General features: G+C 43.1%; 2 protein-coding genes across 6 annotated transcripts in view; both read left to right on the top strand.

Annotated features, from left to right (window-relative positions):
* The first annotated feature begins 5,526 nt into the window (after positions 1-5,526).
* On the top strand, positions 5,527-9,539 carry LOC112946557 (nuclear receptor subfamily 0 group B member 2-like). The gene is made up of 2 exons (XM_026038414.1): positions 5,527-6,097; positions 9,250-9,539. Exons 1-2 carry the CDS (start codon positions 5,527-5,529, stop codon positions 9,501-9,503), a joined length of 825 nt encoding a protein of 274 aa, XP_025894199.1. The 3' UTR covers positions 9,504-9,539.
* Positions 9,540-18,357: 8,818 nt separating this feature from the next.
* Positions 18,358-26,993, top strand: part of BCKDHB (branched chain keto acid dehydrogenase E1 subunit beta) — a 113,843-nt gene continuing 105,207 nt past the window's right edge. For 4 of the 5 annotated variants that reach the window (XM_026038431.1, XM_026038432.1, XM_026038433.1 and 1 more), the window contains exons 1-3: positions 18,365-18,412; positions 20,300-20,377; positions 21,786-21,854. In XM_026038431.1, coding sequence (XP_025894216.1) covers positions 20,314-20,377; positions 21,786-21,854 — 133 coding nt within the window. In that variant the 5' untranslated portion in view covers positions 18,365-18,412; positions 20,300-20,313. Of the gene's footprint in view, positions 18,413-20,299; positions 20,378-21,785; positions 21,855-26,993 lie in introns of all 5 variants that reach the window. The other variant, XM_026038435.1, reaches the window with a different exon arrangement.

The following is a 26,993-nucleotide window of genomic DNA, read 5'->3' as shown; positions in this document are numbered from 1 at the left end:
TAACCACTGGATTAGGCATTTATCTTCAATGATAACAGACAGACTTATGTTTAATGAGAGTGGGCTCCATATTTGTTAAGAGAAGAGGTTTATCACAACCGTTCACTCCTCTGTGCAGGTTGGGGAAGGATCCGGGAATGGACCTTCCCAGGTGTCCAGGAGACAGGCGGCAGTGTGAAGCAGGAGCATTTTCCAGCTTTCGTGGACGTTTTTCAAAGTTGTGCCCACTCTCTACTTTGTTTTCCAGCATTTTTGCATCTGCTGAGCAATACTAATTGGAATATCTATCTACATGTAAAATGTAAATGTAAAATGACATGTAAAATGACAGATGGTGCTTGTCCCAGTGCTGATAAAGGCGGCTGTGCAAACACTGTTTCCTTGGTGCAGGAACTACTGCAAAATGGCTGGCACCATCTGGGATGAAGTCCTTTATCCGGAAGTACAAAATGACCGCACGCCCACTCACACGCAAACACACACACAGGCAGACCCGTACAGAAGCTCACCAATTTTTCCATTATGAAAAAACTGATTTGTGATGGGCAGCTTGAAATCCACTCGTGCCCCTTTCCACAGACTGCCTAGCACAAGCCTCCACGTGGACTTCACCCGGGGCAGAAAGAGCCGAGCAGCAGCAGGGCCCGTGCGGCCTGCGCAGCTCTGCCGCCAGCCCACAGTGCCAGAACGGGCACGTGTGGGAGGGTCGCCCACAAAGACGACTCAAACACTAGGTTGGTGGGAGGTGATGTTCAACCTCCCCCCGGAGAACTCCCCACAGAAAGGACATCGATGGCATTTGTGCGACCAGCCATTGTTGTCTACCCAGCTAGGGCGGTTTGTTGGTTTTAGACAACCAAGAAGGGCTTTGGGGGTTTATTTATGTATCTGCACACATGGACGGTGTTGCTTTAGCTTCATGGGAGGCTGCGAAGTGAAGAAGACGAGTGCTCTCTGAGAGGAGCGTTACGGGGCTGATGCCTTACGTCCTGTACTAACAGTCTGGACTAACAATCCTGTAATTCAGTCTTGGATTTGGATACAGCTTCAAATGGCACCTGCTGGTGCTCACATTTAAAACAGTCAGGCTGCATAAAGTTCATAACAAAAAAACGGCTCCATTCGAGAAACTCCAACAAACACCCTCCTTTCTTCAGCCAGTGATAGATACCTGCCAGAAGGGCACGTGCTCCACTGCTGCAGTGTGCCTGGCCATCACGGACAGCAGAACGAGTGAAGGAAAATGCAAGCCGGGCTTGGCTTTTGGGAAGGGGGAACTTCAGGGCTCCTATTTCACTGCAGTGCTTTGGTCAAATGCTTTTCTCTAACTTTGGCTTCAGAGGCAAACCAGGCCTGGTGTCAGCAATACATTATGTTTCAAAGAAGGGCCGCTCACAGCAGCTACCTCTCCATTAATTTAACATTGTACTCTATTGCCTGCATTCAAGAAGATGCTGATTATTCCAGACCTAATCTAGCAAAATATTTCAAGTATATGCTTAACTTGATTCACTTTAGAAGATCCACTGACTTTCAAAGTAATGCTAAAGATATGCTTAGGGTAACTGGGACTCTAATTTATATATCCCTTATACCTCCCTTCTACATTTCAGGTGTTAGGGACAGCTACTGGCTTGCTATGCTTACGTGTCTAAGTTAAAGAYCTTGTTCCAGAGCTTGTCTCAGTTTGGTCAGTGCCTCAGTTTTGCACTTGGAAGCTGAGCAGGCTTCAAATCATGGATGGTGCTTCCCTCTCTGTGCTTAGCCAAAGTAGGTGGCATGAAATGGAGCTCTTGGTCCTTCGAGCTGAGAAATGAGCCACCTTTACTGCTCTTGAAAGATGGTACATGCCATGGGACAAGCAGCAGATGGGAACCCTCTAGCAAGTTATTGTTTGTAATTGTTGTGTCTTTTCACCATCATTGGGGCTATTAGTGAAATCAGGTTTCCTGGAAAATAACAGTGACCCTGTTTCCCTTCCAGGAAAYGGAACGTATAAACCGTCTAAAGCAAATCTTGTTCTGAAGCCAGCCACATGTTTATAGGACAATTAAATGTCTGTGTGAGAGATAGGAGATCGGTGCATCAAAGAACATTTGCATGTATCAGAGTGGTGTGACAGGGTGACCTTAAAAGACAGCTCTGTGGTATTTAGAGGGTGTTTCCCCTTTGTAGCATTTATAAAATAATTGTGGAAAATTGTGTCTTCCAGAAATGGATCTCTCTGCAGTCTCACCTTTTAGGAAAGTGGGGCAGCTTACATCGCTTCTTAGAAGTAACCCAGTTCCTATATACACTGTGCATCCATACATATAATCCAGCATTATTTGTGTGTATATGCTTGTGTATATATCCACTCTTATCCAAGGACAATGTCAAATTTTCTGCTCTACAGCTAAATTACATCATTCTTAAAAAAAAAAAGATTCACTGTTCTGAAAAGTAGTTTTTTTATGAAACATAAAGGATTCAGCAGTGTGTTTTAGTTTCAGAATATGAATGCTTGCTGCTGATACCAAGTTATTCAGAGTAAGATTAGGGTTGTCAGAAGAGTGACAGATGAATTTCAGTGTATGTAAACATGAAGATATGCACACGGGATAAAGCTATCTCCACACATGAAATGGGAGCCTCTGAGCTGATGATTGTCATCAGGAGTAAAATCTAGGGGCTGTGATATATGGATATGCAGAAACAACACCTCAGTGTTTGGGAGTGATATCTGGGAGACACAAAACAGAGTTTTGTGCTGACACTGTAAACCATGTTTCCCCAACTCCTAGATATCGTGCTAAAAGATCACCTGACTCCACAGACAGACTGCGTGAGATCATACAGGAGAGGTGAACTGAGAGTTAGTGAACACATAAAACCACTGTGGCTCACGAAGTTCCTAGATACAAATGATTGAAAATGAGTAAAGTACTACTAAAAAAAATGGAAATCTTGCAGTTTTCCTGAAGCACTCACAGATGCCTATTACCACTTATTGTTGTTTGACAAGTGTCTTAAGCCATTGAAATAACTCTATTAGGAAGGTTAAGGCGCTTGGCCAAGGGCTAAAAATACCACATGCCCTTAAACTTTTGGATCCATCAGCAATTAAATCTGCATAAGGCAATGAATATTTGATGGTACTGAATATCCYGCAACTCTGGCAGAAGCCCCTGTGCTGACACTTTTATTCTACACTAGTCAGAGAAGGTAGGAACCTGACCACCAAGGGAAATCCCTGGCACCATTTACACCTATCAGGCATTTTTTGAAAACTYGGAAAACCCAGAGATTTGAGCAGAAAGTCTGTGTCACGTGTAGAAGCACCTAAACTGCAACTCTATTAAAATTAACCCTGTAAGGTAAAGATTTACAAAACAGTACTACTCTGGRAAAGGTGGAAGTGGCTGCCTTGCTTGGAGTGTCACATCCCAGCAATGGCATGAATAGTCACAAACATCTGTAGCAATTGTCTGTGTGGCTCTAGAAGGCCTTTTTAACTTCCTAAATGGCATACCCGTGCCTGAATAGCAGTTCTGATGATTGTAGAGAAAATGTAGTAGAAGTATTTGTRTTTATTTTGATGGTTGATAAAGTATATAAATGAAAAATAGAAAAAATATAGTGATGTGGCCATACCTTGCCATACTCAATCTATCATGCTAGAAGTAGCTACAAGGGGAAAGAGACAATCTGAATCTCATATATTAAAAAATTTTTGTCTTGTATACCTTTAAGATACCATAACAAGACTTCCATTTTTTAAAAACTACATGTAGATGTTGTCCAGACTAATCTACAGGTAAGATTTAGAAAGAGAAAATAACTATTGCCTGATTTTCAAGCAATTAGCTAAATTTAGCTGCTGGATCCTCTCTATTTGAGAAAATTGGATGAAATTTTAAACAATTTTGAAAATTAGGACTACTAGACTCAGTTTCAATTGCAATTTAACATTCATTTAAATTTTTAAGTAATCCTTTTCAGAGAAAAAGCAGATGATGCATCTTTACCAGTTATCCTGAGGCAGTCACCTTTCCTCTGTATTTTTGGTAAACAATCATAAAGCAATTAACATATACTGAGAACTCCAGTTATAAAAATTTCATTTRACTCTGCATCTCAGCATTACCCACTATGAAAGGAAATCAATTCTGATGAACAGAAATGGTATCCAGTATTATATACTACTGCCCTGAGGACTCTCTTCTTTTGTCTAATGCAGATATATATGAAAATTAGGAAAAGATTTAATTTAATCTGGGGTACAACTTTAACAAACAAAATTAGGAGGAATTATGAAATGATTTGCTGTTGACAAAATGCTCGTCAACTGGGAAGTGGTGCTGATTTCAGAAGGTTAGAGCAATCTTCCCTTTGCAGTTATTGAAGGCACTGGTTGTAAGTTACAAGAGCTCGTTCCCCTTTCTAAATTATAAAATAACACTGGTCACTGGTGACCAGTCTGAGGATTTGTCTGTTGCTGAACTGTTTAACCTGAGASGCTCTTGGATCCCACAGTGATAAACAAGAGCAGAGAGCTATCCGACAGCTGGAGAGATGGGCTAGCAAATCCTGCTGGGTGTCCAGTGACCTCCACTGAAGAAGGTGATAGTTGCACTTTGAAGCTTCTGGATTTCTGGACTTTGGAGAGGTCTTCCTTCCTTTCACTTTTTTCTTCTCAGAAGGGGAAATTTTGCGACACAAATATCCTGGGGCTGTTATAAACAGGAAGTTTTAAACTGACCAGYGTGGAAAAGATAAACTGTTCTAACAGATGCCAAATTTGCCGTTAYGGTGTATGATGGGATGGCCTTTACACACCTAAGAAGGAATGGAGATCAAAGAGATGTGGCTCTTGGGGCTGTTGATTTTAATGTTTGTCATCCTTTAAGAAACCCTAAGTTCCCAGATACTAGGAAACTACAAACTTAATGCTTGGTGAAAAAAAAAGAGTATCTCTCATTCCATGTAAGAGTAGGCAAGAGAGCGCCATGTAACAACCCCAAAATACCAATTTCTTGATTCATTGAAGACTCAAGATTCTTTCAAGGCCTTGTGCACATGCACAGGGTCTTMAGGGGGTTCCTTTCAGCTGGTGGCCAAGGCCTGTGTACCAGTAAAACACTCAGGGCTCGCTGCTGCTTCTCTCCTYGCACCCTCGTGTTCCCGTGTCTCCCCTCCAGGGCAGGCTGTGGGCGGTATCCCGCTGGGATGGGACACGGGCCGTGCAGGGAGCGCAGTGCATGCTGAGGGCGGCTGCCGAGCCTGGCGCGTTCTCCTCAGGGACACAGGGCATGGAGGTGCCGGCAGCTCCGCCTCCTCTGGCCACAGGTGTTGGCAGACAGGAGCAAAGAGAGTTCAAGGCAGCTTTACAGAGCAGGGTCACGTTGCTGCTCCGCTGAGGGTGGATATATAAAGCACGGGTGCCTCCTCGCCTGCCAGACACGCTCTCCTCCGCGAGCAGAGCGCAGTTCCGAGCCTGCGCTTCCCTCCCACTGTTGGGGCATCCCACAGGAAGCCTTCGGCCCCATGGCTAGTCAGGTGGCCGGGAAATCTGGGAATGGTCTGTGTGACATACAGCACACCAAGGGCACCCTGCAYGAGATCCTCCACAGGGAGCATCCACGCGAGAGCCAGCGGCATCTACAGCAGCACCCACCAAACCGCTCCGCAGGGAGCGGCAGCTGCCCCTGCGCGGATGGCAGGAGAGTTGTCCTGAAAATGCCAGAAGTCACCTGCAGAAGAGCTTCTGAAGTGCTCCTGAAGACCTCAGCTTTTATCAGGAACTTGCCTTCCTTTTATCACGTGCCTTGGGAGGATCAGGCCGCCCTCATACAGCAGAACTGGGCCCCTCTTTTTGTCCTGGGACTGGCACAAGAAGGGGTGGATTTTGAGCTGAGAGAGATTTCGGCCCCTAGTTTGTTGAAAAAAATTCTCCTCAATCAATCTCCTACAGCTCGTGATGAACCAGGCAGTTCCTCACTTGGAGCACCTCTAGCAGCAGTTCAGAAGATGAAGAATTTATTGTGGAAATTATGGGACCTGGACCTAAGTGCCAGAGAATATGCCTACCTTAAAGGAATTATTCTTTTTAATTCTGGTAAGTTTTCCTGGAAAGATCACAGCTGGATATGTGTCTGAAAGGACATTTGGCATTTTGCATATAGAAAATTGTTCATTTTTAGTCATTTCTATAAATGTCACTATATATTTTCAAAATTGATATTCCATAATTTGATCACTGTCTTCCTGAAGTTGTACACTTAGGTCGCTTGAATGTGTGTAGGAGGTTACCCACTGTCAGCCAGGACAGATTCTGCTAGACAGATTCCAAGTCATATGGAATTAACGGTGTCACTTCAAGCGGGTTTTCAATTAAAAGGTAATTCAGCTGCCTCATCTGTAACACAGAGAAGCCAAGACGGTGATGTGAATATTAGAACTATTTTAACAAGGCATCCTCTGTAGGCAGAGCACTGGAGAAGGTAACACAATCCATATCGTCTGATTATCATTAATGATGCAGAATTATGCCGAGCTGAGATTTCTTTTCTTTTATTGCTCCTTTGATGTATCCTTTTGGTATCTTTATATTCAAAGCCTGGAAAAGCAGTCATGAGACGGACACAGACAAGTGATTACATCCTTTCACTTCTGGTGCCAAGTTTAGCATTTTAGGAAGGAAGGTTGCCTAGGTCAGCACGACAGAGCGAATGAGTCATTAAAAGCCAAGCTCTAAGTCCACTAAAGTAAATGGAAAGACTTAATGACTCCAGTCCTCTTTGGCTCAAATCCCTGACTCCTTCCACTGCAATCATTGCAGTTGGCTGCGCTGTCAGCAGTGTGTGACAGTTGGGGCTACACCAAAAGGATATTTGAAAGCTTCAGATATTCCATGATAGTTCTTGTGGTGAGTAGTTTACAAGCTCCTCAAAGGCTGTTGTGGCTTTATATTTGTTTCCAATTTGGTTCTTAAGACGCAAGGTCATCCAGACAATTTGTATTGTCTTGTGTGTCTATGGTATAGCATCAAACCAGTGCTATTTGTTCCAGTGCAATTTCTTGTTTTTCGCAATAAAATCTGGCTGAAAGAAATAATCAGTTTTAGCCAAATGCAGTGAGAAGATAAATCCATCATTTGCAGTGGCTCATACAGTTTTACTAGCGAACACTCTCCAAGTGTCTTTCTCCACAGCTTCCAAGAGGAGGCTACGAGACTTCTGTTCAGCCTGGCTTCATTCTACATGAAACAAAAGGCCACAGTTTAAACTCTATACTAAAATACATACTCAGGGTTTATAAAAAGCCCAGGCTTCTTTCTGTACCAATTTTGCTGCTAATTAATTTGTAGAACTATCATTTCACAGATTATTTTTAATGGTTTTTAAATGCTTTCCACCAAACTCAGAAAATGTTTTCTACATCTATGCAGACACATTTTCAGATGGCCTCTTAGTTCTGTTTTGATGTTTGGCCAAATTTTAATATTTTGCAGGCCTTGGTCTCAGCAGACTTCAGGCAAGCTCTGGCAGCGACAATCTTTACTCTTTCCCTGGATCATGGAATAACTTGCATGAGCTCTTATCTGAATGTTTTAAACACTATCAGGACCATCAAAACTGGGTGAGGGAAAGGAGAAGGCCTGGAGCCCTGCAGATGTGGGTCATGAGTGAGAGGTCAACAAGGCATCTAGAAATGCAGAAGCACAGTGAGGCACGTGGTTAGGCCTGGAGCATGATAAACAAGCACAGCAGGGCTTTCTTTGTGCCCTAAGCAATTCCCTAGGACTCTCCTCTGRAGGCAGCATGACAGGTAGGCAGGCAGCACATGGTACTGACTTTTCACAGTCCATCTGGGCCAGGAAGCATCTGTGCATGAGAAAGGGTGCACGGTCCTTCAGAGGCAGGCAAAATCTGCGATAAATTCTAGGGCCCAGAGCCATGCCTGCTCTTCCCAGGGTGCTTTAGCTGGGATTACCTCTGAGAGGTAGGGTAGGAGTGGGGAAGGAGCCCAGCTGCAAGGCTTCCTCTAGAATTCAAGTACCATGCGAAAGGAAGGGCTAGGTAGGACTGTGATATCGTGCATGAACAGCACCAAGAATGAGGTGAAATGACCAAGAAGGCCAATGGGATCCTGGCTGCATCAGGAGGATGTCAGCAGGTCAAGGAAGGGGATCCTGCCCCTCTCCTCAGCTCTGGTGAGGCCTTACCTGGAGTATTGGGTGCAGTTCCCTTCTGYAGGGAGAAAGGGGCCAAACTCTTCTCAGTGGTGGCCAGTGACAGGACAAGGGGCAGTGGGTGTAAGGTGCAACACAGGCAGTTCCATCTCCATGTGAGGAAGAACTTGTTTCCTGTGAGGGTGCCAGAGCCCTGGCAAGGGCTGCCCAGGGAGGCTGTGGAGTCTCCTTCTCTGGAGCTCTTCCCAACCCGCCTGGATGCCGCTCTGTGCCCCGTGCTCTGGGTGTCCCTGCTGGAGCATGGGGGTGGGACTGGATGATCTCTAGAGGCCCCTTCCAACCTCAACCATTCTGTGATTCTGTAAATTGGCTCCTGTTGCTTTTAGCAGGGGCCTGCAAAACTACTGTCATTACACAGTGAAGTGACGGGCGCAGTGAAAATAGCGGATGTTATTACATCAGTGCCATCTAGAACCCCTTCAGGGCTGAGACTGAGTTTCTGTTACAAAGGATGCTCTTCAGGAGAACATTTATATTTGACTACTAGTGCGAAAGATCATAGCACAAGAGCTTGCCTATTACTTGCAAATAAAAGCACAGTGGATTATCTAAAAGGGGACCAAATGGGAAGTTCAAGCAAATTTGAGGGGATATAACCAATTTCAATTTCATCTTGAACATACAAAATCTTGACAGCTTCTTTTCTGGGATAATTCTAACACTTGGAACCATCTATATCAGAGTGTCTCCAGCCTTAGTTCAGACTGCAGTGGAGGCACCCAGGCAGCTCGGGGGGTCACCACAAAGCCTCAGTCCAGCCTAGAAAGCTCAGACAACAGGAGGATTCAATATGAGGGGCTGCACTCCAACTTGCTTACAGTGCTGCTCAGTGTTTACTCTCATTATTGAGCTAAGTCTATCTTCTTTTTCCAGAAAGTACATTAGTAAGCTTTTGTTGTTTTTCTAGAGAAAAGAACTACTCACTGTAAGCTAGAGAGCCACCCATCCATCATCACAAAKGGCACAGGACAGGCATGTTTACTCAAGATTCCTTATTTTACTTTGTGTTTTGACAGGACGGCATGTCCTGAAATGTCTTCCCTATGTACAGACCCTGCAGCAGGAGGCTCAGGAGGCTCTGATGGACTTCATCTCACTGATGTTCCGCAGCCGCCTGGGCAGGTTTGCGTGGATTCTGCAGCTACTCACCTCTCTCCACGACGTTGAGGCGGGTGCTATTGAAGAGCTCTTCTTCAGCTCCATCCTGGGAGATGTCACCATAAATGAATTACTTTTACAAGTCCTACATATTAAGCCAGACTGGCTTTGAAAACAGGTGACCTCAAATACCTAATTCCGAAGAGATGAGAGACTTTTACCAGCATTAAATTTAAATGTATTTTAAAGAAATCATTGATGTATCTTTGTAGGACATATTTATTTCTTTTTGTATTAATATATGATCATGTAAAATATAAAATTAAACACTGTGAAATCTAGCATTTCATGAAACTGTATTTTCAGAAAGCTTCAGTCTACCATATCCAAAGTCTGCCCAAGGGGCCCTTCATCACCTGTAGCTATGCTAAATTCAACCATATTATTTCTACTGAGCATTTTTCTAAGTGCTTAGAACTATCGTATGTGTTTGGGGCTTAACAGAAGTTTTTTGTTTTCAGGAARAGGGGCAGTGGTAAATTTTATTCAGCTTACTGCCAACTGAAGATAAATAGCTATATAAAAGGCTTATGACTGGTAAGGATAAATTCTTCCTCTTCTTGGGATGCCATTCCCTAATCCTCCTTTTCCTTTCACTGAAAACTCCAGTCCTTGGCTGTGATTGCTGGAGATCTCCCTTCCTGCCTCCCCTCCAGTCAGGTTTCCTTTCTAAACCTGGCATTAAACTTTGGGCACTCCCTCTATTCACAGAATCATTCCCTGACCAAGACCCAAACAATAAAACWCAAAATTCCCTTGCATAGGCAAAAGCCATTGTTGGTGACTGTTTCCAGGATGGGACTAACAAAGTCTGAAAGCTCCAGTATCATTGCATGAGTAGCACAACTAAAGCAGCCCGGCTTCCTACAGATCTAAGACCTTTGCCCTGCAGCTCGCCCTGTATCCTTCTGCAGTCRCCCCAGCTTCCCTCCAAACAGATGGTAGATGTTGTTCCTTGGACAGCAGAAAGGATGAAACACAGTTTCCTACAGATGTGCGCAATCTGTTCCCAGCTCTCCTGCAACCGTTCCATGTCTCCACGTCGGGACAGTGAGGCTGAGCCCCACGGCAGCCCACGGTCTCCTATGGGTCTGGCTGCAGGCGAGGCAGCACGTGTGGGGCTGACTCCCCGCTGCAGGTGTGCTGCCTGCTCGGGCATCAGAACAACAACAACTGTTGAGCTGATACTTCAGCTGCAGCAAAGTCAGGAATCTGTATCTCTCTCCTCACCCATTCAATGGTTTTCATGAAACCTGCAGGAATTTCATCATCTCGGAGTTTTCCAGCAGAAGGTCAAACAATTTTGTTTGGCAAGGGCTAATCGTTTGGCTCAAATTCACCAAATGGGGACTGACAAAAAGGTAGGCAGACAGGAAAACAGAGAGTACGATAATTTAATCACTGTTTCCTTAGAAAGACAGGCTAAAGTCATAACAAAATCTCATATATTTATATACATGTATCAACACATATACACAGAGAGATGGATGTTCAAAGGATTTGCAAAGAATGTCAGTCAAAAAGACAGATGTTCATATAAATAAATAAGTTATATATTAAAAGATCTCTAGGATCTTTTCTGGGAGATGACAGTATTGCTACCAGTTAGTGTGAGAGCTGGTGGGCACGTGCTAAAAAGTTTAGTCTCACTGATGACACAGGTAGGGTTTTCACGCACCGACTGCTCTCCTCTTGCAGGTGTTGAGGTGTTTTCCAAAACACTGTATCACAATAGTTTCAGAGCATTAGAAGAAACCTATGTTTTCAAAATTAAAGGTGGAAAAGTAAATTGAATTTGCTTGTGAAACCTTACTCCAGTTTTCTCCTGAATGATACCGTAAGTTCTTTTAACGATATGTTTACAAATTTCTGTTTTTTTTCCTTCAGGTCTCCCTGCCTTGCTTAGGACAAAGAATGGCCTGCGCTGCGCGAGTTGTGGCTGTGCAGGGGAGGGGACATTCCCAAGGTCACACCTGCAGAACCAACACAGCAGAACCCGGATTACTACAGGTCTGCAGGGACAGAAACAGGGTTCATGCAGGTAGATCTGGGAATGACACCTCAGAGAGTATCGTTACTGCCGTCACTTCGACATGATATGTGTCCCAGCGTCGGGCTGCTGCTGATAATGTTATTTCCCTTTTCTACAAAGACAAGTGAATCCAGTCCGCCCAGACTCAGTCAGCAGCATTAACTGATGTACTCTTAGACATGAAGCTAGTCAGAACAAAACCTGGTGAGAGCATTAACAGCAAAATCAGTATTTTCAAAGGCAGATCTCTTCATGKGAGGTCCAAGTGTAGAGTCACAAACTCAAGGGGCAAATTAAAATGTACACACAGCCTGCACTGCCCCTTGCTGTGCATTGCTCCTTGACTGCTCCAAGTCCTTGGGGGAGCCCTCACAACTGCACTGATGAGTGGCCTGCCCTGAGCTGCACCGACAGCTTTGTTGCTTGTCTGAACTGGGCTAAAAAACAACTCCTGTCTTCCAGACGTGATTGCCCAGCAGRGAACAAACCCTCTGTGCACTGCCCCTACGTGTCTTCACTCAGTAATGGCTTCCAGTCTCTCTACTGTCTCACTCACGTTAAAACTACACTGAGCTGAATTTCTTCTGGAGTTCCGAGAAGTCCATGTTAATAAAAACCTTTCCTGAGCTTTTTTCCCTCTTTTTCTTTCAAAATTTAGCTTAACAAAACTGGTATGGCAAACTGCWGCAGTATCAGATTATATGGAAATATTACTTTTTTTTTTTTCTTTGGCAATGCATCTATAACATAAACACATGGAAAAAACCTACGGCGGGACTACCCAGGCTAAGGCATGTGACAATCTGTGGCACAGCTCCCGCCAAGAGCACCAGAAGAGGGTTCTAGCAAATAAGGCAAAACCTCTCCAGGCTGACTCCCCCCAGGGCTGAATTCTGCATCTCTGAGAAACGTGAGCACGAGCACCCTTAGCTCCTACAGTCAGAGCACCCTTAGCTCCTACAGTCACCAGCAGTGGAATTGATCTCCCAGTTACCCTGGGAGGTGTCAGGCAGCTAAACCTTCCTCTGCAGCTGCCGTTACCCACCCTCTCGCCCTCAGATATCACTGCGCACCTAAAATCAGTGGTCATTSAGGTTTACAGACACAGAAGCTGCTGGCTCTGTAAATTCCCTGTATGTTCACATATACTCACTTGTCTGCCAGCTTTGATATCTAACCCTCCCACCCCAAATCTGTTGTATATATATAATGTATATATATAATGCAGAAGTCCATTATTCTTAGCTGGGTTTAGACAAAGCAAAAAAACAAACTAAAAAAGATCCCTTCCAAACATACTATTATCAGTAACAAAACTGGCAGGGCAAAGAGTCTTTTCAGGGTGCCTGTGTCTCAGCACTAGGGAGCTGAGGGATCTTGCCAGCCATCTGAGACTGCCTGTTAGGCTAGATGCCTAACTTCTGGGTAACTTTAGTTGGGGCAGATCAATCCCACAGTATATCACTAACATCTGAATCTTAGCAAAACAGTAACAGTGGCACTGGCCATGCACCAGCTGCACTCATTTGGTTCAGTTAAATTCAGGGTAAGTAATCAAAGTGTGGCTTATTTGCTCTCAAAAGTGGTGCACCTGCCTTCCATCCTCTGAAATGTCAGGATTCAGAGCCACAGTGATGTGAGATGCCAGGTTCAGAACAGAACAACTCCCAGGTCAATGGATATGTTTTTTTCTCTTATTTGGCAACAGGGTTGCACAGAAATGAAATCTAAAGCAGACCYGATGAAAGTGGTGAATGCTGTTGKTAAGTCATTTAATAAATAACCAGACAAAGCTCCTGACAGCTCACAGCGGGAAATAAATCTGTTTCACATAGGGTGGAGAGAATATGACAGATCTGCATCTCAACATATTGTATGCATTAATTTTCATTAAATAAACCTTTACTATTCTCTGCCACCTAACGGTGTAGCTGGAAAATGACAAATCAGTAAGACAATTCTTAAGTTACGCTACTTCTAGTAGACTTAATTAATATATTTATTTGAATACAAAGAAAAGTCATGGATGAAAGTGTGAATAACTATAGGCTGTGAGAGCCACTCTGCCTAATTTAGTCTAAATATTGAGTATGAGTGAGGCTGTCCTGAATTAAATGCCCTTGCTGCCTATAGGTTCACGAGAGAGATGGTGCTTCTGAAAAACACGCTGAGGGAGATTCTGTTAATATAATCTAAATTTAGGCAAAGGTTTTTCATATACCTACTTGTGAAGCAGTAATATAAACACTGAATGAATCAACACGCGGCACTTCTGCCCTCAAGCTGTTTTTCAGGATGAGGAACAAAAGCAGAATCAAACTTCGATGTCTTCTCAGTCACCTGAACGGCACCATGTGCTGAGCATTCCTGCACTGAGTGATAACCACGGGATTTGGAGGTCGATGAAAGCCTTAGCAAAAGCAGTGCACAGGAATGTCGACTCATTGTATGCTAAAAATAAAAATGCATCTACACTATTTTTGCTTGGCTGAAAAATGCACTGAATGCAGGGGAAAAGAAAGAAAGAAAGAAAGAATACAGTCTTCTGAAAGACTGCAGTTTTGTAGCTGTCAGTGCCACACTGTCTGCAATATAAGAATTTGAAYAGGATCAACAGCCCACATCTTCAAAAATTAACCTAGGGAAATAGCTCAACTGCAATAGTCATCAAACTAGATGGGATAGAAAYGTGGAAACAGAATCACGCAATCTGGACTAAATTTTGGAGAACTAACAGCTGAGTAAAAGGTTTTGCTTTTACAAAGTTAGTATCGATGAGGTCCTTGGAATACAATCTGTTTTTGAATAGCTTTGATTATTTATACTCTGAAAGTATGGGATATAGTTCCATTCTTCTTGGACTAAGTCCGATTGTATCATGTTTGAGAGCAATGAAGTGTGGGTCTGGGTACTGCCTYGTGCAATACTGCTCATCTGGCCACCGACACAGGTTCAACAAACGGACAATTGATGAACAGAAATTGATGGCCCATAGCTAAAATGTTGCAGTTTTAGATCAGGACTATGACTGCTCCACATTCCTGGAAGAGTGCAAATTCCRGATGTTCAACTTACAGTCATTATTACTAATATTATGTGGGTAGATTTACTGCTTTTATAACTGATCACAGTTCTCACTCTAATCAGTAGCACAAGCTCAGCCCACGGCAAGGTGACCTGGAACTCTGAACACTTAGTTAAACCTGTGACACTTAGTTAAACCAGTGGGTCGTGGTTCTTTGTGCAGTTCTGCCTGGAGCTGGACCCACCAGGGCTAGAGAGCAACACCGCAGAGAGCTGTGGGAAACACGTGCCATCAGAARGTAGTTTCTTTGGATTACCTGTCCACTATCTAAAGCCAAGTAACTGAATAGAGACCTATCTTTGGAAAGAAAGGTGATCTGGGAGCAGTGCATTTTCCTTTCCTTTCCTTTTGTGACACCCTTTGACCTGTACATGTGGTAAGACAGGCTTCACTTTATTATTATTTTACTGAAGATAATGTTATCACTCAGAAATTAGTACATAGTCCTCCAGTAATTATAGCAACAGCAATATAGAATTTTATGTAACATATTAAGGAATGCTTCATGAAGGTAGCTCATTCGGACAGACATGAACACTGCACTGTGCTCTGGGGAKAAAAGAGAGTATTGGGAAACAAGGAGGCTCTGGCCAGCAGGCCCCCTCTGGTCCCAGCCTCAAGTGGAGCCACMGCACCTTCTATTTGCCCTTTATCACTGTACTGCAAATTACTGGAAATTACTATTATAATCAGGGATCAGAACTGCCCAATATACAGTAGTGTACTATCAGAGTATCAAAAAGGCACCCCAGTACATTTTACATATGAGCTGCAGGACGCGTTTTTTTTAATCAATAATCCTGAACTCTAACCGCAGGACTCCTCTATATTCGCTTTTAAAACACAGCCTATAGCGTTAGTTAAATGGTATCAAAGATTGAGCTCTCAGATCTTTTCTGCATCTGACTGAGGTTTCTGGCATCCCTTCTTCCATCTGTTAGATAGCAATGTCTTCTTGTTAGTGATGAAAAACAAACAATTTAGAAGTGGAATACAGTAATAACAAGATTATTTCAGCATGACCACAACCACTAATTTCAAGATCAAGATCACAAGTTCTATTGGAGCTATAGTRTATGTTTATTTGAAGAAATGAGGCAATGAGAATCCAGCATGTTCTCAGGTAAATTGTTTGAACATTTGATTATCCTCAGGATAAAAATATGCTCCTTTTCTTTGCATATTAATTGGATTTCACTATGCATTTTCAATATTAGAATTATGAACTATGAATGATCAGAGATCTCTTCCCTGTACAAGGATTTCTATACCGGGCTGAAAGCACAGCAGCAAATAAAAGTTAAAAATGCATTGCAGTTCCAAAGCAATTAGAGATGATCAAATTAAACAAAGGAGTGGAATTCTCCTCCAGAAATTATGAAACACCAAGATCTTTTAAAGAAAGTTGAGTAATGTCTCTGCTGACAGCTCCTCCTGTTTCTAAAATTGCTTCACTTAATAGTCAACGTGAATAATTATTTGCATCATTTTAAGATATGATTGCCTTTAATTTGGGTGTGATCATTCTGGCAAATTGGTTAAAAGTCTAAAAAATAATTGGGAAATAAATGCATAGTTACTAGCCTAGCCTGGAAGCACCATCTTGACCCAGAGGCTGGTAATGCAGAAGTTACTGGATGCTCCCCGACTCTCCTGCAAGTGGTACAAAACTGCCCCTCCAAACRTGAGCTGCTTGAAGGCTATTTTTCCATATTGTTTTTTTCCCCTGACATCTGGTAGATCCCCACTTAACTGGTTGCAGATTGTCTAATCTTGATCAAAATCTAAAAGATTTTAAATATTGATCTAAATAAGATATAAAGATCTTATTGATCTTTAGCACTAACCTGCAAAATAGGCCATTCATGGAGCCCCTACTTCAGCAGCAGGGCCACGACACAGCACTATAATAAGGGTGCTCATTAGCGGATTGACTTTTAATATGGGGAGTGTGCTGCAATGAACCATTATGCASTGAGGAGAACTTAGCACAACACTAYAGCACAACAGAATTTATAGGGTAAGAGCAGTAAAACTACACTCAAAGCAATGCAAGAGAAATCACCTGGAGGCCTCATCAGCCAGAGAGGTGTGGTATAAATAAAACACCACATGCTGGGAAATGTGACAAGCTCAGAAGGAGCCTAAGGCTSAGTTACAGGCCATGGCCAAATTCTGAGAGATGCTGGAGCGGAATTAAAGACATGGGGCCACATGCTCACAATTAGATCTGTGTCAGTCAGAAGTAGCTCTGTGGACTTCAGCGAGTTGCATCTGATTAATGCTGGCACAAACAAGCGCATAATCCAGTTCCTATCTGTAAGGTCTGCAGTCATCATCAGTCTTTTCAGATACTCATTAATTGCTTTCCATGATTATTCAGAAATAGTATTAATGAGTCCCAGAGTTTTTAAATGGTTGTCAACAACACTAGGGATGCACACAGTGACTAATGCACACAGATGGGGAATGTAGCTGATTTCAGCTCTTAAAATCTGGTGTGTAGATTTAGTAGAAGTGTCCCTAAATGAGAGAAGGGCTTCCAAATGAGAAAGCTGTCTGCAAAATGTAATTAAAGTTGTTGGACTATCATAACACATCAGGATGTGGATATAGTAACTACCCTATCATCAGAGCTGTTAAGATATGAAAGTCTGGACTCTTTGCCTTTAAAACACTCATCAACTGAAGTACTTTGGACAAATCTGAGTACTCAGTTCCATTTTTTAATCCCCATGCAGCTTCCAAAGGCCAGGTGGATAAAATATGTTTTATACACAAAAGGTAGTAATTTAAGTGGACAGCCTCATTTCCAGGCATGTTTTTCATCTGTCTCTGCAGGTGCCACCAAGGCTGGCCACGTTTATATCATTCTAATTCCTACTTTTGTTTTCAGTTTAAAGTTTTGCAGTTGGAGCAAACTAAAACCATATCCAACCCCGGTAATCCCTATTTTCCTGCTTTAAGGAACTGAGGGCCTGGGGGTGTTAGGTATGCCCCTCATACCTCGGACAGACAAAGGCAGAGAGAGACCCATGTAAGAGAGATATCTTTATTATCAGCTAGCTGGGGTCCAAGGCTCACCCTTGAAGGGAGTCTTGCCAGGGACGTTGAGGCATCCGCGTGAGAGGTTCTTATACATTTTTTAAGGTAGGGTTACACAATCATTAATCCTTCCGTATAAGGGTATATACTGTTTTGTTGTTTYGGGATTGGCTGATTCTTGTCCAACACCTGCTTCTTTATCTTACTCTTTGAAATTTTTTCCCAAACTGTCCAAGTGTGGGGGTATCGTTTAGGAAGTCCTTGATGTATGTTATCGATGCTCCAAACTGCTCAAGTGTGATTTTTCTCATCTGTCCAAGTGTGAGGGTATGCTTTGTTCACTGTGTCGTGTCCTTCYGTTCTTCAGGGGCAGGCAAACACACCTACAGGCAAACAGAGACACTTGGTAAGAAATAACACTTGTTAGAAATAACAAGGAGCCATTTGTACGYAAGACAGCTTGGGTACAGAAATGCAAACGCTAACGGAAACCCCAACGCACACAACGACGCTTAACTGCCGACGCACCGGTCGCTGCCGCGCCCCGCCGCTGCCTCCCGGCGGCTCCGCGCACGTTCACGCCGCCCCATCCCCACCCCCCGAAGCACGGCTTCTGATTGGCCCGCTGTACCCCGGCTGCGGGCCAATGGGCAAGGCGGTCGGCGCGCCCGCCCCGCCGGGGCGCGCGGCGGCGCGGGAGCGGCGGCCATGGCGGCGGCCATGGCGGCGCTGGCGCTGAGGGGGGCGCGCGCCCGGGGCGCCCTCGACCTCGGGGGGCGGCTGCGGCTGCCGCCGCCCGCGCCCCGCCGCCGCGCGGCCCATTTCGCTTTCCAGCCGGACCCTCCCCCCAGCGCGTACGGTGAGAGCGGGAGCCGCCGCGCTCCGCGCCGCCTTGCGCACGGCCGAGCAGCCGCCCGGGCCGCCGCGGGCCCGGGGCGAAGTTGGCCCCGGGCAGCCGGGCCGGTAGCGACGCGTCGGAGCCGCCGCCCCCGCGGGCGACTTGCCCGGTAGCTCCGAGCGGCCGCGCTCACTGGGGCCCGTGCTCCGTAGGGCTGCTGTCCGGCCGGGCCGGGAGCAGCGGGTTGGGGCTGCACGGGTGCCCTGGGAAGGAGCCGGGGCGACGGTCCGTGCCCCCGGCCCGGGAAGGAGCCGGGGCGATGGTCAGTGTCCCGAGCTGGTGCTGAGGCCCTCTCAGCCCATGGACCTCCCAGCGAGCACAGACAGCCCTGCCTTGGTACCTTGCTCTGGGGTGGAAGGCAGTTCTGGGTCACCCCAGCCCCTAAAACTCAGGCTGCCGAGAAGGGCGGGCGCTGGGCAGGCTGTGGGGCAAAGCCCCAGTGCCCCAGTCCCGCGTGGGGCTGTCCCGAGGAAGCCTCGTGGGGCAGGCCYGGCTCTGCCCCCGTTGACAGACCACGGCTTCCCTTCACCCGCAGTGTGCGTTGGAGCTCTGCGAGGGGCAGGCGCAGCAGAGCCCTGCTCACGACGATGCTGCTGAATCACCAGCACCACCGCTCAAATCTGAAGGTTGCAGCGAGTTCCCCTTGTCCTGCAGGGACTGATAGCGGTTCCTGCAGCAGATGGGGATGGTGTCAAGAGTTTCCAGCAGTTGCTGTAGTGATGGGGGGTTATTCTTACCAAATACCGGAGGCATCTGGTTGAAAGGGTAACCTGAATGCTTCAGTGGATGGCTGGGGAAAGGGAAACATTAGCTGTTCTGCTTCCCCTCCGCTGAATTTGCAAATACCAGGTATTTGGAGCTTTCGTGTAATACGGACAGTCCTTGTGGCAGTTCCATTTGTAGCATCCTTCCTTAAAAGGCCACAAAACATTAAACACGGGAAGCTCCTGAGCACGTTGGTTGAGCTGCCCAGCTCTGGTGCAGCAGCCTGACATGGGTCTGGCAAAATGCACTGGTGCTGATAGCGGTGTCTGAGAGCGCGGAGGAGCCTTGAGGGAGGCTCTGAATGCTGGAGAGCAAATGGTGCTCCCTGGTTTCCAAATCCTGCTCCCACCTCTGCCTGAGATCTTCACCTAAATACCTGCTAGCCTCCATAGCTCTTGAACAAAATACTTAATAGTCTTTTAGGCGGGGCTCGCTCATGATCTGAACACAGGTTTTGTCAAGTAATTGCCACCAAATATAATCCAGGTAATCTCCAGGTAATCATCCAGGTAATCTCCAGGTAATCATCCAGGTAATCTAATTTGATCAGGTTGAACAAGGGAATGTTTCAGTTGCTTGCAGAGTAAGAGTTGGTCACAACAGCAGTGACAGAGCTGTTGCCCTCTCCAATCTTTGATTTTTAGGCCCATTTTCTGGCMATGCAGCACTGGAGATGAAAAAGGGAGAACAGCTAGTGGGTCGTGGTTTGGAGATTTTCTTTTCCACGGCATTCGTACGCATTTACTTTATCCTTTGTAAGCAGCTGTTCAGCACCTACTGTGTTTCCTTGTTATTTGGAACGTGGGTTTGATGCTTTGGCCACATTCAAACTGCAGTTCAGAGAGCTGCTGCGTTTGCTGCGGCCGTGAGCAGTTTTTGAAGAAAGTCTTGAGTGTTGAACAGAATTGCAGTCCTCGAAATGGCAAAATACAGTGCACTCCATCCCATACCTGCAAGGGACTGAGCAAATGAGTCAATGGGAGACTCTTAATAGAGATTTAGCTGCGGGCTAACTTTGTAGTAAGATGTTTTCTTCCAGTGCTTTTTGATGTGTTTTTGACTTTTGAAATCCCTTTCCTGCAGGGCAAACTCAGAAGATGAACCTCTTCCAGTCAATAACGAGTGCCTTGGATAACACTTTAGCCAAAGATCCTACTGCAGGTATCCTACAACTGGCGGATATAGTGGTGCTCCGTCTTGCTCATTTGTGTACAACATTAAAAGTGTTTGCTGTAGCCCCCTAAACTTCTAGTATTATTTCTATAGTTTTATTGAGTTTTGAAGAAACTTTAAAATGTTTATTTAAAATTAAAAATGTGTAGTTTTATTATTAACAAATTATTAATGGATTATGGGATCTAAGCTGTAATTGCCTACCATGTCAGCTGTGTTCTAGGTGTTTTGGTTCCAGTCTTGGTYCGTAGCTTTGCAGGACAAAAGGATCTGTGCAAAGGACTTTGCGAGATCCTGTTACAGCTCTGAAGCCCAGGTCTGTGAATATGAGCCTGCTTACTGAATTCATTAGTACTTCTTGCAACAGCAGGCATGCCCTTCATATGTTTTTAGCCCTATGGGAMTTGAGCAACACTTGTTTAAATAATGGAAAACCTTATCCTTGTGTTGATGAGAATTTTAGAATCAGTCCAGGAAAATATACTCAGTGGCTGAAAAGAATGAGTAAGTCCATGGAAGTTTGCTGATGGCAGCATGAAAGGGGATGCTTTTTATGCCAGCTGGCTCTAATGTAACTAGCCRTATGGTAATGGAAAGGCCTTACAAAGATTTTAAGTATTAAAAAATGCAAACAAATTAATGATAAAAATGAATTAGTAGGGCGATGATCTGGAGATGTACTTCTATCATAAACATGATGAGTGTACTGACTTACATCATTATGCAAGTTTTTTTTTGTTTAAACAATATGATAAACCTGATTATCAAAAGTGAATTTAATCCCATTTACTTCCTATTAGAGATGTATTTTTCTTTCAATAAAAATGATGTTTGTTTGCAAGGGAAATAATTCTGTTTCGTGTCCTTTGGATTTTGGGAGAGTGTTGAGGAATTTGATAATCCTCAGAACTGATGCAGTTCATGAAAGTTGCTAACTTGTATGCTTTAAAATAATGGAATGTGCAATGTTTGTATAACAGTAAAACTACTTTAGAAAAATTAAATATAGACATTCCATATATTCGGAGCAGATCATTTGGTATCAATGACTCTTAAGTGACTGCATGTAATTGTTGCTTAAATTGCTTTTAGTTAGAAGTTATGGTGATACAGAGTATTTCAGAAAAATAAATAGGTAATTTAATTAAGGTACGGWTAAATTAGTTTTGTTTTGAGACATAGTTGTGTTGTTCTACTGATTCTTTATTAAGTGTGATTCTCATTTTGTTATGTGCAATTGAAGCACTCAGATCTAGATAAATACTGAAGTCAAATCAATCATGTTAGATGCTCTTTTTGTTTACTGTGTTTAGTATGTATAAAAAATTTTAATCAAGAAACATCTTAAAAATAAGTTGCATTTGGTTCACTTTAGTCCTCTCTTACCATTTTTCAGTAATATTTGGTGAAGATGTAGCCTTTGGTGGAGTCTTCAGGTGTACAGTTGGTTTGCGAGACAAATATGGTAAGTTAGCCTCTCAAACATTATTTTTCTATAAGAACCTTTTTTTCTTCTTTCTTCCTTTCTGTGCTTGACAATACAAAATGTTTTGATTAGATCTTGTTCATTTAAGTTTTCAAAGATACTGAACTTCCTGTCATAATTTCTTGTTTTTTTTCTACTTCCTTAACTATCTTTATCTGTTCTTTATCTGTATAACTTCATTTTTTCATGTGTAATTGGAGCAGGTGCTTATCAGTGAATGCTCATTTAATTACTCTCATCAAACTTAAGCCTCTTGAAAACAATACAAGGAGATACTTTTGGTCAAAGGCTGTCAGTGGCCAGGAGAAAATACTTTAAAATTAATTAAAATCTTTTAAGTATACCATTTTCTAATATGCCCTAGAAAAGTCAGTTTGCTTTGTCTGTTCAGCTAGAACATGAAGGGTTTACTTACTTGATGGACTAATGTAAAGAGATCTAGAAAAATGTTATAACTTTTGTCTCAAAGTTTCATAGAAGTTGAACAGGAGCTATTTTTTATTATCCATCTAGATTAAAAAAGCAAAAGTGCATGAAAAAAGGGGTAGTACTTAATCGTCTCGGACTTCAGACACTTGAAGGGAGCTCAGTGGAAAAGTATAAACTTGCAGGAGCCGTTGATGGTTTCTTGCAGAGTCCATGCTTTAAATTCATCCTTACATAGAGTTTGATTTAGGAAAAGTTCAGTTGGTTTTGATGGAGGAGGAGGAGGARGGGAGCCTCCTGTAGTGGAATATCAAGGCTTGTAAGAAAGTTGATGGGAGAGAGAGGCTTTGTTCGTGTAACAACCTGCAGTCTGAAAGCAAATGAAAGAATATTCACAGTTACTGATGGGTAAGTCTAAGCACCTATTCAGTGACCTCTGACAAATCTGGAAGATTTTTTTTTTTTGAAATTACACTTCTTAGAATTAGTATTTCTCCTTTGGTTATCCCCTTGTGATTTCTTGAACTCCTCATTTCCTTGCAGGAAGTACTGTTATTGGATTTTTTTTTTAAAAGATCAGTGTTTCATGTGCTGCATGCTTGCTAACACATAGCRCCTGGTGAGATCTTGTTAACTGGTGGTGGTTGCACTACCCCGGTGGGTTTTAGTCTGGTGTTTGCTATCTCTGCCCYTAAAAGAAAAAGTATAGAACAAAAAGATTATGAAATGTTAGGTGACATCAACTTGGCTGCTTCAGGGCATAGAAGGGATGATGGGGGCCACTTGCAGCTGATACTTGTATTTCAGTAATCTCTTCTGGGCTCTATAGAGGTCAAAAAATAAAAAAATGGGGCTGAAAAATGGAAGGMAGAGAATTGTGAGCTCAAGAAGTTTTAGAAGTATAACTGTATTTTATATTCTCCTTTCTTGGCTTCAATTATTATGAGGATATTTTCTCCSTCAGTGGCTTACATTAGTGTTAAAATAGTTCAAGTAAGTGGAATGATCGTCTTCGTTCTGCATGTTAGAGGTGAATTAGGCTTCTTGTCTTTGGTATAGTATATTAACTCTTTTTGACTTTGCCAAAATGAGATCTCCAAGACAACAGTTTTTGCTCTGAAAATGAGCAGCAGAAGACTTAATTTGGGGAATAAGCAACAGGAGCATTTTAAGCAANTTTTAAGCAATTTTTTTTTTTTTTTTTTTTTTTTTTTTTTTTTTTTTTTTTTTTTTTTTTTGGCTTCTTAGTGAACATCTCCAGCTTAAAAGATTAAAAAAAAAAACAGCAACCCCCTCCCCCCAAACTTTGTGTGTATTGTGTGTTTTTGCTTTGAGTGTATTTCTTCTTTTTATTTATTTTTTAAAGCAAGAAAGACTTATCCTGTTGGAATGAAGGAAATACATTATTGCATTCTTGTAATAGCATTTTACTGTGTTTGTATTCATAAGTGCCAGTACTTGGTCGTGGCCCCATCTTGGCCCCAAGATCTTTGAGACGGGTACTGTTGCAGGAACACGAAGGAATATCTCTACAAACTATGTTTGTCAATATGATGAGTGGCAGTCGTTACACATCAACATCATGGTTGGAAGCTGATTTTCTGATAAACAGCAAAGATTTCTAGTTCGGCTTTTTTTTTTTTTTCTTTTTAGGATAATAAGATGTGACTGAAAATATTTGAAAAGAACTCCTTTAAAGCGTGGGGAAAATCATGAGAAGTCCTTATGTCGAAGTACTTATGTGAAAATTCAACAAGGGCCAATGAAGGCTAGTACTGTAGTTTGGTCAGAAATGCTGCTGACCTCTTGGAAAAAATAAGGCGAGTTTCAAATTACTGGAAAATAAAATGGATGCATGAGCTGCTGGGGAGTTCAAATTGATTGAATAGGAAAGCTATCTCTTCAGTGCGTTTAGAGCACTGCAAAGATTGGATTTGCCAGAGCAGGCATGYTGGCTGGAAAAGGAGAAATCTGACAAGTGCTTGCTGTGTTCCTACTTAAAGCAAATTTTGTCTTACCGATCTGTTATTTGAAATCTTCCTCAGATTTGTGCTTGTCTTGCAAATTGCAAGGTTTAGGTCTATGTGAGCCCCAACGTGGTGTCAGTAACGCCAGGGAGAAGGCCGAGGAGGAGAGGAGGGAGGCTGCCYGTCACAGCTGGCCTGGGGACAAGGCCCCTTGGTGCTGCAGTGCAAAGAGCAGCATCTGTGCGAGGAAGGAGGAGTCCCAGGCACGATGGGTGATCGAGGAGCCCTGTGCTTCTTACCTGTGTGGTTACAGGTAGCATCACAGGTGGACTCTTCTTTCTCCATCTTTCTCCATCCCCCCCATTGCCCGTAATGGGGGACGCAGGCAGTAGATGAGGTCGCTGTTGTGTGTGATATAAAATGTGAAGGGGTCRCTGCTTTCCTCCCCTGCAAGACTTTATTTTCAGTTTTGCAGATAGTCAAAATCACTAGGTGGCAGCCTGTGCCTATCAAATACTTATTTGGAAACAAATTGCTGTTTCCTATTTAAAAGCCTACAGAGGTCAAGGTCTAAACACTGTATTAAGAATGATTTAGTATATTAATATGCCATAGCAGTATGACACAGATGGGAGTTACTGTCCAGATTGTTACCAAGATTCTCAGAGAGGGAGGAAAGAGAATAATTTTGCACTTAGAATAAATCTAGCATTAAAACTTTTTTTTTTTTTTGGCCATAAAGACTGTTTAAAACTATGAGCATAGCCAACCCTTACAAATAATATAAGGAGAGTAATGCTATAATAAAAACACAGCTGTAGACCTAAAGAGCAAAACAAATCCAGCAGATTTACTTTATAAAGAAATAAGTCTTAATTTTTGATGAGATGCATTCTTAATCATATGTAACCAGGTCGATATTTTGAAGCTGCTTGTCCATGGTAGCTCTGGCTTTGCATTCCGTGTTTGGTTGGGTGGGTGTTCTCTCAGTCTGTGAAATAGGCTGATTCTGGCTCTTCCAGCATCCATTTGCAGCTGATCATTCCTCCATTAGGATGTTCTGCATGAACTGCATGCTTGCTGAATAATCCTCCTTTTTGATGTGTGGACTCCCTGAAAATTTACGTGGGGAGTTAATTTTGTGCAAGGGAGGAGAGGGCGTAAGACTCCTGAACATTTTTTTTCCTCTGTCCCCTCTCTCAGGTCTTGCACTCTGGATGGCATATCATATTTTTGCTTTATTTTTTTCCCTTTGTCAAATACATATTGTCCTCTGCCTCCCATTTTTGATTGTCCCTATTTTGCAGGGCTTGTGCACTCTGACTTGTGCAATTTTGTTACTGAAGTGGTAGCAAATATTTGCTCCTCTGTGTTCCTGCTGTCTGGGGAGGTTTCTTCTGTAGAGCAAAGATAGAAAATAAAATACATGATTCACAGCCTGTTTGCTTGCCTGCTGTGTGTTTGTAGTCTAGGTAATGTGCACAAATGCACAAAATGTGTTTTTTTAAAAGAGTTCATAATTATTCTGGTCTTTTGAAAAAAATACTATTGGAATAAATAGCCATGCATTTGTCTTTAAGTCTGCAGATGGATTTGAAACTGTGATTCCACATAACTGTGRAATGGATAAAGAAACAGGTCAGAGGTACAGCAGGGTAAAAAGGAAATTTTTTTGGGGGAAAAAAAAGTAACAAGGGGAAAGTGGTCAGAAGTCAAGTGACAAGAAGGTAGGCGACGTCTTCTTGGACAGCTCCAAAGATCGTTCGAGCCTAGTGTGGCCAAAAATGGACCCTGTAGGAAGAACAGAAGAGACAGCAAACATGTATATTATCTCTTGGGTATTTCTTGTATTATCTCTTTGCCTTCTTTCCAACATCTATAGCTTGAGTTTTTCCTCGTCCAGAAATGCCTTTGGTTTAGAAATCCTCCTCACTAGAGATTTGGCTTTAATGTCTGGTCTCTGCTGGAAGGGTGGGTCTGATGTGTTCTTGCTGCCCCTCCAAAAACCTAGCTAGGCTGGGGCTTTCAGGAGCCTCCTGACTGTCTGCAAGCATCAAATGCTGCTGTCCTGAGCACTCAGCAGAATGTCAGCCTTTGCTCAGAGCTGCAGGAATCTGGCAGAGGTGAGACTGACTTGTCAGATCTTTCTGCATTAAAACGCTTTGGGGACACTGAGCATTTTGATCCAGGYCTTTACAGATTTTGGCCTGAGATCTGTATAGGTAATAGAAACCAAACCCAATCTTCAGAATGCATTTATTTTTTAGTAAGGGAAGCTTTAGTGTAAATGTTATTAAAAAAAAAAATGTAGCAGGTATAAACTAGTAGTTCAGGCTTTTTCTACCTATRACAACTGGTAGCAGGAAAATTGTGCTGTGTTTAGTGCAACTGGCTGAGCTGCTCTTTCACAGCATCTTTTGCTGCTTGCTAGCAAGGGAGTCTAGGGGACCACATAAATTAGATACTTAATTTTTTGGGTGGCTGATTAGGTTGCCATCTAATTTTTCGACTAACATCAAACTAYTATGAATCATTTTTAAAGTGAAGATACAGTGTAGATGATATTTTACTTTTTAGTAGGAAATTCCTGAATGACRTTGTGTTCACTTGAAACAATTTGGAAATACAGGTTGAATGTGAGTATTTTTAATTATTTTTTTATTTGAAAGATCCTATTCTGGAAGGATATCATTGTGGTGTCTCCTATCAGGACTAAATGCTTTCT

Source organism: Nothoprocta perdicaria, unplaced genomic scaffold (assembly GCF_003342845.1).
Source record: "Nothoprocta perdicaria isolate Ctin4 unplaced genomic scaffold, notPer1 scaffold_21, whole genome shotgun sequence".
NCBI lineage: Eukaryota > Metazoa > Chordata > Aves > Tinamiformes > Tinamidae > Nothoprocta > Nothoprocta perdicaria.
The sequence above is the reverse complement of the archived record's forward strand: the minus strand, read 5'-3'. Positions and strand labels throughout refer to the sequence as shown.